This window comes from Rhinolophus ferrumequinum, chromosome 4 (genome assembly GCF_004115265.2).
Source record: "Rhinolophus ferrumequinum isolate MPI-CBG mRhiFer1 chromosome 4, mRhiFer1_v1.p, whole genome shotgun sequence".
NCBI lineage: Eukaryota > Metazoa > Chordata > Mammalia > Chiroptera > Rhinolophidae > Rhinolophus > Rhinolophus ferrumequinum.
In genome coordinates this window covers 51,162,438-51,175,809 of record NC_046287.1, presented here as the reverse complement: position 1 = coordinate 51,175,809, position 13,372 = coordinate 51,162,438, and the positions used below count along the sequence as shown (strand labels likewise).

At 35.5% G+C, this 13,372-nt stretch overlaps 1 protein-coding gene across 2 annotated transcripts in view; it reads left to right on the top strand.

Moving 5' to 3' along the window:
- Positions 1–13,048, top strand: part of NALF1 (NALCN channel auxiliary factor 1) — a 574,475-nt gene extending 561,427 nt beyond the window's left edge. The window contains exons 3-4 of one of the 2 annotated variants that reach the window (XM_033105165.1): positions 9,277–9,322; positions 10,777–10,914. In XM_033105165.1, the coding sequence (XP_032961056.1) occupies positions 9,277–9,299 (23 nt within the window). In that variant the 3' untranslated portion in view covers positions 9,300–9,322; positions 10,777–10,914. Of the gene's footprint in view, positions 1–9,276; positions 9,323–10,776 lie in introns of both variants that reach the window. The other variant, XM_033105163.1, reaches the window with a different exon arrangement.
- Positions 13,049–13,372: the final 324 nt, after the last annotated feature.

Sequence of the window (13,372 nt, the reverse complement as noted above, 5' to 3'; positions counted from 1 at the left end):
ACACAAAAGCCTTTTAAGAAGATTAAAGATCCCCTCAACCATCTAAGAAGTAGCAAAAAATAGAGAACAGATTTTCTAGGAAGTCTCTGTGGAGGAGCTTCTTATCCAATGGAGTGAATCCTTGTAACACAGACAAGATTCTTACAGAGTTATTGAGAATTTTATATCAGCGAAAACACTGCCAGCTTGGACTGAAAGGAACAGAGACAGGATGAAATGAAGGAAGGCTCTTGGACCCCCAATATTCTCTGGCAAGAAACATGCTAATGAAACTACTTAGTTGCACACATCTGTTACTTTTCATGAAAAAAGAAAGGATAAATCAGAGGACAGAGCTCTGAGCCCAGAGGATGAGGCTGAGAACCACAGAGGATCATGGCCAGGTCCAGGAACCGAGTGGAATTCGTAAAGCTGGATTTCAAAATTGATTTGGACCCCTGGCCCCTTTTCCTGCCGTTTTCTCCCCTTTTGAAGCAGAATGTCTAACTCTTAGCCCACGCCTCTCTCACCATTGTATGTTGGGAGTAGATAACTTACATTCTAGTTTCACAGAAAGAGAAATTTTATCCCAGGATGGATTATGCTCAGAGTCATATCCATACTTAATTTAGATTATTTAGATAAAAGATTTGGGGAGTTTGAACCAATGAGATTTAGGGCAGATCTCTGTACTCTGAGTTGATGCTGTATTGGGTGGACACTTTTGGAAGCTTGGGATATGGTGAATGTGTTTTGCATGTGGCATGGGTGTGAATCTTTGGGGGTCAGAGGGTGGAGTATGGTAGATTAAATAATGTACCACCAAAAGAAGCCTGTGGGCTAATCCTCAGACCTGTGAATGTGTTACATAGCAAAAGAGACTTTGCAGATATGATTAAAATTATGGACCTTGAGATGGGGTTATTATCCTGATTATCTGGGTGGGCCCAATCTAATCACACAGGCCCTATAAAGCTCAGAAGAAGGCACAGGAGTCAGTCAGTAGTGGTTACCAGAGGGTAAGGGGGTTGGGGAGTGGGAGATGAGGGTAAGGGGGATCAAATATGTGGTGATGGAAGGAGAACTGACTCTGGATGGTGAACACATAATGTAATTTATAGATGATGTGATACAGAATTGCATACCTGAAATCTATGTAATTTTACTAACAATTGTCACCACAATAAATTAAAAAAAAAAAAGAGTCAGTCAGAAAGACACCATGTAAGAGGCAGGAAAAATGGCAGAAGTAGAGGTCAGAGAAAAGAAGAAAGAATGACTCGAATGCTATTCCTGGCTTTGAAGATGGAGAAAGGAGCCTGAGCCAAGGAGTGGGAACTGCAGGCCTCTAGACGCTGAGAACAATCCTGGCTAATATCATGCAAGGATATCAGAACCTCAGTCCTGCAAGCACAAAGAACCAAATTCTGCCAACAAACTGAATGAGCTTAGAAGTGGATCCTCCCCTCTGGGCTCTAGAAAGGAACTCAGTCCTGATAACATCTTGATTTTGGCCCTGTGAACACAAAGCAGAGAAACCTTAGTCAACCCTCTTAGATTCTGATTTACAGAACTGTGAGTAAATAATTGCGTGTGATTTTAAGCTGCTAAATTTGTGGTAATTTGTTACAACATCAACAGGAAACAAATACAATCAGAATTTCACCCACAACACTAGACAGTAGGACAAAATGAAGTAATATTGCCAAAGTTATTAGAAAAAAGAGATTGTGAATGTCGGAAGCTATACCCAGGCAAAATATCTTTCAAATGGAATAAAATTTATTTTAATTAAATATCTACACTCTGGGAACTTTACTTTCCATATATCACATCTGAAAAATTAAAGTTTTACTGTAGTAGAACAAAAAAGTAATCCAAGAAAGAGTATACTGTAGAATTTCAATGTTGATGATATAGTAATAACAAATCATAAGATAGTATCTGTGCAACAAAAATAACTGTCCATATTACAACATCAAAATCGCTATGATTATGAAACTGGATGAATTTGTGATATAGGAAAGAAAGTATAAAACTTTTTCTGTTTCTATGACAATTAAAAAACAACTAAAACTTCAGAAAAAATGTGCAAGAGAATCATAACTCAAGTATAAAGCTATCTAAAATTTTCATAAATTTTATGAATTGATAAAGTATAAAAAGTGATTATTTTGCCTAATATTTAAAATACTTTGAATAATATTACTGTAATGAAATGGGAGTAAATGAACTCTAAAAATTTTATTTTTACTTTCAATTTTCAAAATTAACATACAGAACAAAAATGCATGGGAAAATGTAACTATAGTTTTAAAACAAAAGCAATGGCTGGCCAAACGTGGGGAATAATGGGGTAAGAGAGAACTACAATGACAAGAAACTACCCAGCTTTCTTAGTTGAGAATAATTAGCCATGATCTATAGTCCCTGGATTAAAAAATAAATGCATGAATATATTATTTAGAGTTATGAAGGTAATCACTCTCAACATAAAAACAAACAAACAAAAGCAAAACCAAAAACCATCAGAAAGTCGCATTGGATTATGGCTCCTCTAAAGACCTCAACTTAACTGGAAGTCTCTTACGACTCTATTTTCAAATAAGGTCACCTTCTAAGCTACTAGTGCTTAGGTCTTACACATATTTTCTGGAGGAAACTTGATTCAGCCTTCAACTCACAGAAAATGAAATATGGAACCTAATACAATATACTTTATATAAAAGAAGGAAGACAGAGTTTGAGAGGCAGAATGATAGCATATATTTGAGAAAATCACTACAGGGTAGCTAGACAGAATCTGGTCTCAATAAAATTCAAGGGCATATAGACACTTTAAAATAAGGGGAGATGAGTGAAAAGGTAATTTGGCTGGAAGGCAGGAAAACGTAACAATGGATGCAGATTTTATAAAAGAAATTATTGCATGGCAACAAATAAAAAATTGCAAATTTGTTATACATATACAATATCAACCATAAAGGTTGGAAAAAACAAAGTGGAAGGTCAACTTGAAGAATGCAATCCAAGGTGGAGATCAAGAATATAAAAATGATAAGAGGGGATGTGATAACTTGAAAACATACAAAACATATGAAACTAAAGTAAGAAACAAACAAAGAAATAATAGGAAATCTCTTTTCTCAATTTACGGAAACTCTTATTGGCAGATGAAAGTGGTTCTCCCCTTTCTGGCAAAATTTAGAAATGCGACCAAACTGCAAACATTGTTGAATTTGGAGAATGGAAGACAAATCCTACAAGCTCCAAGAGGGAAAATATCATATTTGTCCATGACATAAAACACTGAGGTCACCTTTTTTCTCTCAAAGACAAACATGTGCAACTATGTGTGTTGTGTGGGAATCTCTCTCTGGTGTGGCTGGTTGGAGGAGAAAAACAAGTAGATTTGCTTCCCAAGAAGTGTGTCATTGGAACCCAGCAATCCTGATTGAGAGAGTAAATGACGAAGTCGTGTATGCCCATATACAAGAAAAAACAACAAAGATTTGCCTGCGAGGTAGGGGGGAGGGGGTGAGAGTGGTGGGGACAGCAGTTGAGGGCCGTATGCAGTAGGACACAGAGATTAATTACAGTGCTGCGTCTCCAGTGGACAGTACACATAATTCTGATGGTCACACTATTGCATAATTTTGTTCATGTTGCCTGGCACACTGTCAGTCTTTCATTTCATGAAATAGGCTTGAATTTTTCTAATATTCCTCCCACCACCTACTTTTGTTTTTTTGTTTTTTCGCATAACTTAGCTTCAGTGTGCTTCTGCTAATTGCCAAATAATCCCTGAATGAGATTGATATACAGCAAAATACAACTATTTTAAATAATTACAGGGAAGGAAGACATAAAATGTTAGTAATTTGACAATAAATGAGTATAAGACATCTGATGATAGCCCTAAAAAAAGGGAGAAGGACTTGAAGTAAGTAAAATGTTGTTAACTTCCTCATCAATGATCCTCATAATTATACAAAATATATGTTCAAATGCATGTGATTTTTTAAAATTCTAGTAAAAGTAATAATAGCATACATTTAATAAATTATGTGAACATATGCATTTAAATATGCTCACACAGCAAATGATAGAACACAAAAGGAATGGTAAAATACAAACAAACATTTTTATATGTTTGGAAATGTTATTATCATTATCTGATGAAAACAAGACCAGGCACTACAAATCTAAAATACATGTAAATAGGTTAAACTTTCCTTTTCAATCATTGTGAAACTTTCAGATGTAGAACACAATACAGAGAAAAGAATAAAATAAGGTGATCAAGAAAAATTAAAACAATAGACAAAAATCTATCAGACAAATGTGCTAGTATGTATAGAGATTACATCAGTACCAAACAAAAAATATTCAAAACCACAACAAGAACAAAAACAACAAAACTTCACCACAAACAAAAACACAAAAAACTGACACTTTATAAGAAAAAAGAATGCCACATTTTCTTGATTAATAGTAAATGTCTAGAATGAATAGTAAATGTCTAGTGAAAAATGTGAAGATTTATGGATTTTCTGTATCTACTGACATAACAGCCAAATATGTAAAGCAAGATTATTAGAAACAGTTGCAAAAGACATTTTTCAGTTAATGACATTCTGAATAGTCAAAATTATAAAGCTAGCAACTAAATATTGTTAATCAATGTTAACATTTGAAAATGTTACATAATATATATAACGTCATATTAATACAAAAAAACAATTGGGGAAATCAAGTTTTCAAAGCCCACATTCTTAAACAATGTAAATAAAACTTGAAATTAGTGACAAAGTATTTTCTAAACTATATCAAACGATTAAAATTAAGAGAAAATAAAGCAATAAAACACTCTTTTAAGTCATTTAGACATAAAATGAAATATAAATTGAATTATGGAATATGTAAAATCACTGTATATGAGAACATAAGAGAATTGGCCAAAGCTATTCTCAGATAGAAATTTAGAGCAATAAATGTCTTACCTACTAGGGAAAAAGTTATTTTAAATGACTAAAGTTCCATTCAATTCAAAATTGTTAGAAGGAGAATAAAAGAAAATTAAAAGATGAAGGAATTATCATAAATGAAGAAATCAGTGCAATAACAAAGAATAAGTACCCATATGTTCAAGAGCTGTATCTTTGATAAGGCAAATAAAAGTGACAAAATCTTGCAAGTCTTATGCAGTATAAAATAGAAATAAAATACTAACAATGAGGAAGATAATGTAGAAAAATTAAGAGTTTTAAAGTAAGACAATATTATGTATAACTCTACATTCATAAATGTAAAATTCTCAATAAAACAAGTTAAAGAAATACAAATGCTTGAAGTTGACACAAAACAACCTTGACAGATTAATAACTATGAAAGAAACTATAAAACTATAAAAATTACTTTAAAGAAATTATATCCATAAAGTTTTATAAATTCCAAGCTATCTAAACTGTTCCAGAGTTTTCAAAACTCTACAATTATATGTGTGTGTGTGTTTGTGTGTATATATTTATATATACAAATATACATATATATTTATACATATTTAATCTTACTTGGTAACATATGTGCAAAATATAAAATAAATACTATCAAATAAATTATATAGAATAATAATGTAAAGTACAATTTAACATGCTAATTTTATATTTGAAATTTGTATATTATATGCATGTACTGTGTGTGTATATGTATGTCTGTATTAATAAAAAAAATGGGGGAAACGAATTCCAGCAGTTTCTTTTTTATTTTTTCATCCTAACAAATTCAAATCTGGGGTAATTCTCTTCCTTTTTACTTCACTGTTTTCTAAACTTTTGCATTCAGAAAAAATAAAGTATATTACTAGTTCAAGTATTTGAAAAATGAGTCTCATATATGCTTGGACTTAAAGATGGTAAAAGGTAAATTACTGAGATAATGAAGGATTATATTTAAATAATACTGTGTGTTTATTGTAAGGATATTTCCTGAGAATATTTGCCTTTCCTACACTTAAATAATATTTATAAAGACCATACTAGAATAATTGTGTGGAGCAGTGAAAAATAAGCTGTTTCTGTGAGTGGGTTAAACTAATTGAAAACAGAAAAAGGATTTGAATTAGATGTTTTACAAAGCCCTTCCTAACTTATAATACGAGTAACGAATATTATGTGAGATTTTACTATCTGCCAGGCACTGTTCTAAACAGTTTATTTGTACTAGTTAATCCTCCAAAAACTACATGAAGTTGTTACTATAAGACAGAATAATCATTGCTATAATTTATTATTATTCAGTGTCAAATAGCAGGTAATGATTCATTAGATATTGCAAAAAGAATATTTGTAAGCAATGTATCAGAGCAAGATTTCATTAACTGAAAATGTTTTTTTTATTTCCTAACACCAATCACTGATATATTTGTGTAATGAGATTATTGTTTAAGAAATTATTTTCTTTTGGAAATATGTTCTTTAGTTCCTTTGAATGATGAGGAGGAATTAGCCACTATAGGTAGGCTTCCCCACGTAGCATGTCTGTGTGCAAATGGTTTACTGGGAAGGATATTGGGAACTACACTTGTGATGGAATCCAGGAAGGAGGATTTGGCAATGGGAAAACATCTGAGACTGGGATGGCCCTTCTCAGATGCCCTGATTATTGGATGCTTCCCAGGGGCCGAGAAACCTTGGGTAAGGCTGCTATCCTCAGCCAAGGGCGGTTTCCAGAGAGACACTGAGGCAGGATCCACCTGCAGGCAGGCAGCATCGCCAGTTGGAAGGGCCAGTGTCCATATCCTGGGGTTCCCCTGGATGATGACCGCCTCCCATCATCTACCACATTGGGCAGGAAACCACATCCGGCTGTATTATCCTTGTTTATTCAAAAATGTATCTGACAGAGAAATAGGCATCTGTCCCGAGTTCAAGACAGAGCAGAATGATGAAGACAAAAGGGCAGTAACGTTTTCTAGGCAAACCGACAGAAAAGAAATTGTTTTTTAGGCATAAATCCTAAAGGATAGAAGAATGAATGAGGAAACAATAACCAAATACCTCCTAGAAACTAGAAAGAGAATTGATGCATGGTAAAGGATTTGCTGAAGGCTAGAATCAGCAGAGAGGAAATCGAGAGTCAACCAGATTTTCATCTAAGACTCTCTCCAGACGCAGTCATTGACAGCGTAAGAGGGAAGACTGGATGGAAATCTGTTTAAGAAGCAGGCATGCCGTCCATAGCTCATGCCCTCCTCTCCAACCTAGCAATTTTCCCTTCCTCACCCCAAAGAAAAGACCTGCAGTATTTGTGTGTGGGAGGGGAACAATATTTTTTTTTCTTTTGAGATGGTAGGAGAAGGAGGTTGGACTCGGTGATACCAGCAGGAGTTGAGGTTCGGGGACCAAAACAGGATTAAGTGAATGTATACACACTGAGAGTTGAGACTCCCCCTCCCGCATCCCAGTGCCTTCTCGCATCTCGCTTTCAGAAAACTGGCTGCCCGGCTTTGGCCCTCCTGGATAGCCATTGGATATTTTCTGAGGGATCTGATCAACCTAAAGGAAAGAGTTTTAAGAGTTTCTCCATCTAAACAGTTGAGGCAGGTCATCCTCCAGGGCAACTCACAGCTCACAGTAATCCTTCTTAGGTGCCCAGATTCCAAAACTTTTTCATGTGGGCAGACAATCAAGAATGTGCAGGGTTCCCATGTAAAAAATAAGGGAGAAACAAAGAGGAAAAAACATAACTTGGAGAGAACAGAACCCATATAGGGAGGAAATAAAGCATGACTAATAAAAGTACTGCAAATATTTGAGAGAAATCAAAGAATATATCGCAACTAGGAAATGAGAACAGTCACTTCAAAACAAACAAACAAAAAAACCCAACATTCAGAGTACGTAAAAGAGCTTTTGAAAATTAAAATGTGGTAGAAAAAACTCAAAATTATTACACGCTGAAGCTCACCATATCCTCCAGAAAGCAGAGCAAAGGGATGAAGTGACATAAAATAGAAGAGATAAGAAAATTAAAGTACACATCCTAGAGGTCCAAAAACTAAATGTGGGAGTGATACACGAATAAATTTGAAGGATAAGAAATGCTAAGCCAGAATTCCATACTCAGCCAAACAATAAAACATGTGGGAAAATAAACACATTTTTAAGCATACAATGCCTTGGAAATTTACTCCCATGAGCTTTTCCTTATGAAGGTACTAGATGCCACGGTACCCATAAGTGAGAAAGGAGGCAATAGGAAATAGGAAATCCAGGGGAGAGAGGCAGCAAGCATCCCCAAGAGGATGGTTCATTTGAGTTTTCAGGCTGGTAGCTAAGCAACCTGTCCAGATGTAAAAGGCTCCAGGAGATATTTCTTCAGGATGATAAAACTGAGAGAACACGGAAATAGGGTTGAATTAGTAAGTACATAGAGAACTGTAAAATAGTTATTAGCTCTAGGAAAAAAAACAAAATGGGTTAGGAATGGAAAAGTAAAGTTTACTATTTGGCTGAGATAAGAACTGTTTTTACAAGATCCTAATGAAGCAAATACTGAATATTGAAGAGACTACCATGGTGGAATGGGGGTATTGTGCGGAAGGGATCATATGAGCTGGAGGAAGGAGGAGGAGGAATGTTTTATCCTCACACGTTCTAGTGAGAAGTCAATAGCTAATGCTACAAAAGGAAAAATCAAGGAAAGCACACAACAGGTTATTTATAAAAATGCTGCTAAATATGGAAACAGCTAAGAGGTGCATGTATTTGACTCTGAGAAGGAAAAATTTGGGATGGGGAGGTGGAGGATTTTTTTTGTGTGTGTGTTTTTTTGTAAACTATCTTGTGACATTATTTGCTTGTTAATATATATGCATGTATAACTCTGAATAAAAACCAATTAAAAAGATGGACAAAGGAAATAGAGTATTAATTTTGTCAGTCAAAAAGAAAAATACAGATATTGGCTTGAATGAACAGCCTTATCCTTTCTGAAATGAAATTATAGATCAGGAAGCTAGCTTCTCAACAACCTTGGAAGAGCTTCTTATTTGGATGGCATTGTTAAACGTATTCTGACTATTAATATTCTAAAATGTTGATCTAAATGACTTAAATTTCTATTCTTATAAGGTTACCTATAAACTCTCTTCTTTGTAGAATATAATTTTGGAAAACGTGTACTTCAATAACTGATTAGTCTACCAGTCAGGTATCTTATATGATAAAATCATACAATAAAAATGTCGCAGCTGCAGACCTCATTAATTCAGTTTTTTCTCCATATTCTACCTAGGCGAAGGTGAAGTTTACCTTTGAATGCCTAAGAAGAAATGAATATTGTAAGCATCATTATAAGGATATCCTGGTCATTTCTTTAAAAGAAACTGAAGATTACAGTGTATATTATTTAATAGATTTTTTATTAAATAACTACATATTGAGTTTATTCATGCAATAAATGCTAATTAAGAATCTGTTTTGTTCAGGTATTCTGCTACATATTGGGCACGCGAAACTGAAAATACATAATTCTTGCTTTTTAAGTTGACAAATAAGTTAGGAAATTGACATGAATATGAGCAATTGTGATTGAAAGAAAAAATAATAACTGCTTTATTGAAGTTAATAACTACTTTATTGAAGTTAATAACTGCTTTATTGAAGTTACAAAAAATGCACTAGCAGGCCAGGCATGTGAGCTTAGGGAATTTCCTGTAAGTTGAACTTGAAGGATAAAGGAGAGTAGGTGTATGAGTTGATGGAGAATATTCCAAGGAGGAAAAGCAGCTTGGACAGTCATACAGAAGGGGGTAAGGGGAGTCCGAGAAGAGCCAGTAGTTCAGGATGGCTGGAGCATTGAGCAATGAGTCTGGAGAGAGGGGAAAAGATATTTTAGATTTTATTATTTAGGTGGAGGCACGAGACACTATTAATAGCTATTCTTATTAACAGTAGCCAAAATTTTAAGTTGTATTTCTGTGCTAAGCACCAAGCTAAGCTCTTTCCATACAGAATCTTATTTAATCCTTACAATTGCTATACCTTATTTTTCCATTTTTCAAGCTTGGGTGTAACATAATAAAATTTATGGAGAAATTCCATTCTATCACTTGTGAGAAAAGTGTTTCAGTCCAGTGGAAAAAAATAAGATACAAAATGGCTTATGCAACTCCACAAAAACATTATATATAATATAGCAAGAAACAAGGTTGGAAAGAGAAATACTTAGAAAATCAATCAAAAGGAAATGGTCACCCATTGGCTGTATAGATGGTTATGCCCATTCACCAGGACAGGGGATATAAGACATGGTGAGGTTTAGGAGAGGAAGTGATTAGTAAACACAGTTCCTATAGCGGTGATACTTTGATTGGTTGGTTATTTCATTCAGCATAACTAGTTGATGTTACTTTATGCATTGCATTAATTAATTGCATTCCTGTTAAAGAATAATGATGGTTGCATGTCCTTGATCACTGAATTGATCCAGAACCTCAGGTTCTGATTTTGACCTAATGACATCTTTCATTCTATATTCATCACAACCCAGAACTTTCATGGTATGACCACCAGGAATATAAAAAGAACAGAGTGAGGAACTTAAAAGTGCTGGCTTGAGAGCATGGTTGACTATTTATCCAGACTGTATCGACTTTCCTTTCCTTTACAAAATGAATTGCTTGTAAGATTTTGTGGATCAGAACGTTAAAGTAACAGCTTCGCTCTACTATGCACTCCTTCCTGCAGGTCTTCCTTTCCTTTTAACTGTCGGTCCACCTTCTTCATCCTGCAGGGCTCTCCCAGACCTTTCTAACCAATGATGAACCAGAATGCTGTGATGTCAGGAGAGAAGAGCAATCCAACAATCCATCCAAAGGGCCGGTGTTAAAAAGTGGATCCCGTCACAGGACGTCGCTCACAGTTTCATCAGCAACAAGACTGTGCAACAGCAGACTCAAACTGTGTGTTCTCGTACTGATTCTCTTACATACAGTTCTCACAGCCTCAGCAGCACAGAACGCCACGGCGCTGAGCTTTGGAGGCATCAACACGCTGGAGGAAAGCTCGACCAATGAGGACTAACAGCGAAGGACAAAGTGTCAGCAGAGCAGCAGCTGGCCCACCATGAAAACGCAACTGCTATAAGATGTAACAGACTGGGTGCTTTTACCCTCCAGTCACTTCTTGCAAGGCCTTTAGGGTAACATTTAAAAAGATGGGCCTGAATCCAAACAAGGACACAAACAGCTTTTTATTGACTAAAAGGCTGTAAAGTGACTTCAATTTCTCACACCATTTTATACACTGTGTTTTAATGTTTGGAGGTATTATTTGCTTTGGTTTTTGCTTTGGGTTGATTTGTTTGTTTATTTTTTGCACTTGTTAATACAGGATTTATTTTGGGGGATGGTTTCTCAGAGGTAAACTAAGTCTTTTCACTGTCTCTCTCTCTATATATATATTTCTAGTCATTGTGTGTGTTCATCAGATAGTTTTGTCTCTATGTCCTGTCAGTTTCTATTAGAGGAATGATTGCTATGACCTCGTGGTATAGCAAAAAACAACAACAACAAAAAAAATGATAAAAAATAAAAAAGACAAAAAAAAGAAAACAACAAAAAATAAAAAAATTCCCTAACTCGCCCTCCTGCCTAAGGAACCAACGCCTTTCCCGGCCTTTCCTCCCCTCACCCTTTTCTCTCCCCTCAGCAGACATCCGCTTGCTTCTGTCTATGTGGCCATGGCGAATGGGCGTGCAAGCTCTGGTGAGCCTCTGAGCTGCTGTTGCACAAACCCGCAACGGAGCAGAGGGGGTTACTTTTCAGCTGGACAAACAAGTGTTCCCCGTAATAGGTGGAATCAGACAGCTAACACATTTTTATGTTGAAAACAAATAAAAGCAAACGACTACGAACTATGTTGCTCCAGCTCCCATTCCCCAAGGCCCAGTCCTTTCTCGCTGATCAGGAGGCTCTGAGTGGCCACCTAGGTTCAGGATGTGAAGAAGCAGGAGTTCTTCCTGGAAGGGGGGCTTTCGTTGAGATTTCAGTTCTGTTGCAGCTCACACAGGGGCCCATTTGGGCCCTTGTAATGAGAACAGAGACTGAGGGCACAGATCTTGACTTCTTGTTCCTCTTTATTGTTGTGGAGGAGATAGTAGAAATGCTCAAATACCTGCAGTATACACAATATACCCAATTTTACTCCAGGATTTCCCCAACATGCGGTTTTAATTATTCCAGGTATAAAGTGTATGCAATTCTGTATCATCACAAAAGAAGATTTTTTAAAAAAATAGGTTAGCCATTTTCATTCAAATGCAAAAACTTTAACACTCTAACATGCTCTAGGTAGTTGAAGAAAAGAGGAGAAATCTGGTTGCTCTATTTGTATTTTTTTCTTTTTGTGGGAACATTTCACACGCTGAGTGTCTATGAATTTGTTTTCTAAAAAAGGCTTTTATGAGTTTACAGTAGAATCAGTGGAAGGAAAAGTTAATAAGGGCTGTTTTTAAAAAAAACAAACAAACAAAACAAATAATTAAAAAAAACTTTACATTCCTTCCTATTCTCTAACTACACTTGGGAAGTGCACTTCAGATATGTTTGCTGTGTAGCTGGGAAGTGAAGGAAAACCATAGAAAAGGTCCTCTTAGCGAACAAAATTTAGTTATTAACTTTATAGCTATGAAATTCCCCCAGGCATTTGTTTTCGTTCAAACAAACTTTAACCTCTGCATCATACTTAACCCTGCGACATGCGTACAGTATGCATATTTTGTTTTGAATAAAAAATGTTTTGTTCCAGTCTGTTAAGAATATTCAAAAAATAATAAAGGTATTGCTTAATAAAATTGCTAGAATTGTTTAGCAGTACATGCACAAATATTTTACTAGATTCTTTGTTTTAATCGTGTTTTGTTGAGACTGAAAATCCTAAAATGGTCTGCGCAAATACAAAAAAAAAAAAAACCACCAAAAATGCAAAATTCTCCAGTTTTTGTTCCTTTTTTAAAAATTGTTTCTTTCATGCAAATGCAAACACTTTTGCATGTGTGCACACATACAGAGACACAGTAATTTTAATTTACAGAAATGTGTTATTTCTGGGGACAAAGTAGGTGGGGAGTGGCTGGGGATGGCATTGAATTATGCAAATGTTAAAAACTTGTACAAATGAGCATTTTTAAAGGCTAACTAATGGAGTATAGATTTCATTGGAGTTGGGGGGATGAGAACAGCAGGGGGCAGTGACTGGAGGGTGAGGGGATGGGTGATGATTCGCAAAGAAGGTGACCTCTTATGACTGTTATTTGGCTAGGAAAAAGGTTATGACCGTTATCTAACTCTGTTGCACAAAGGCCACTCCACAGTTCAATTTTTTGATGT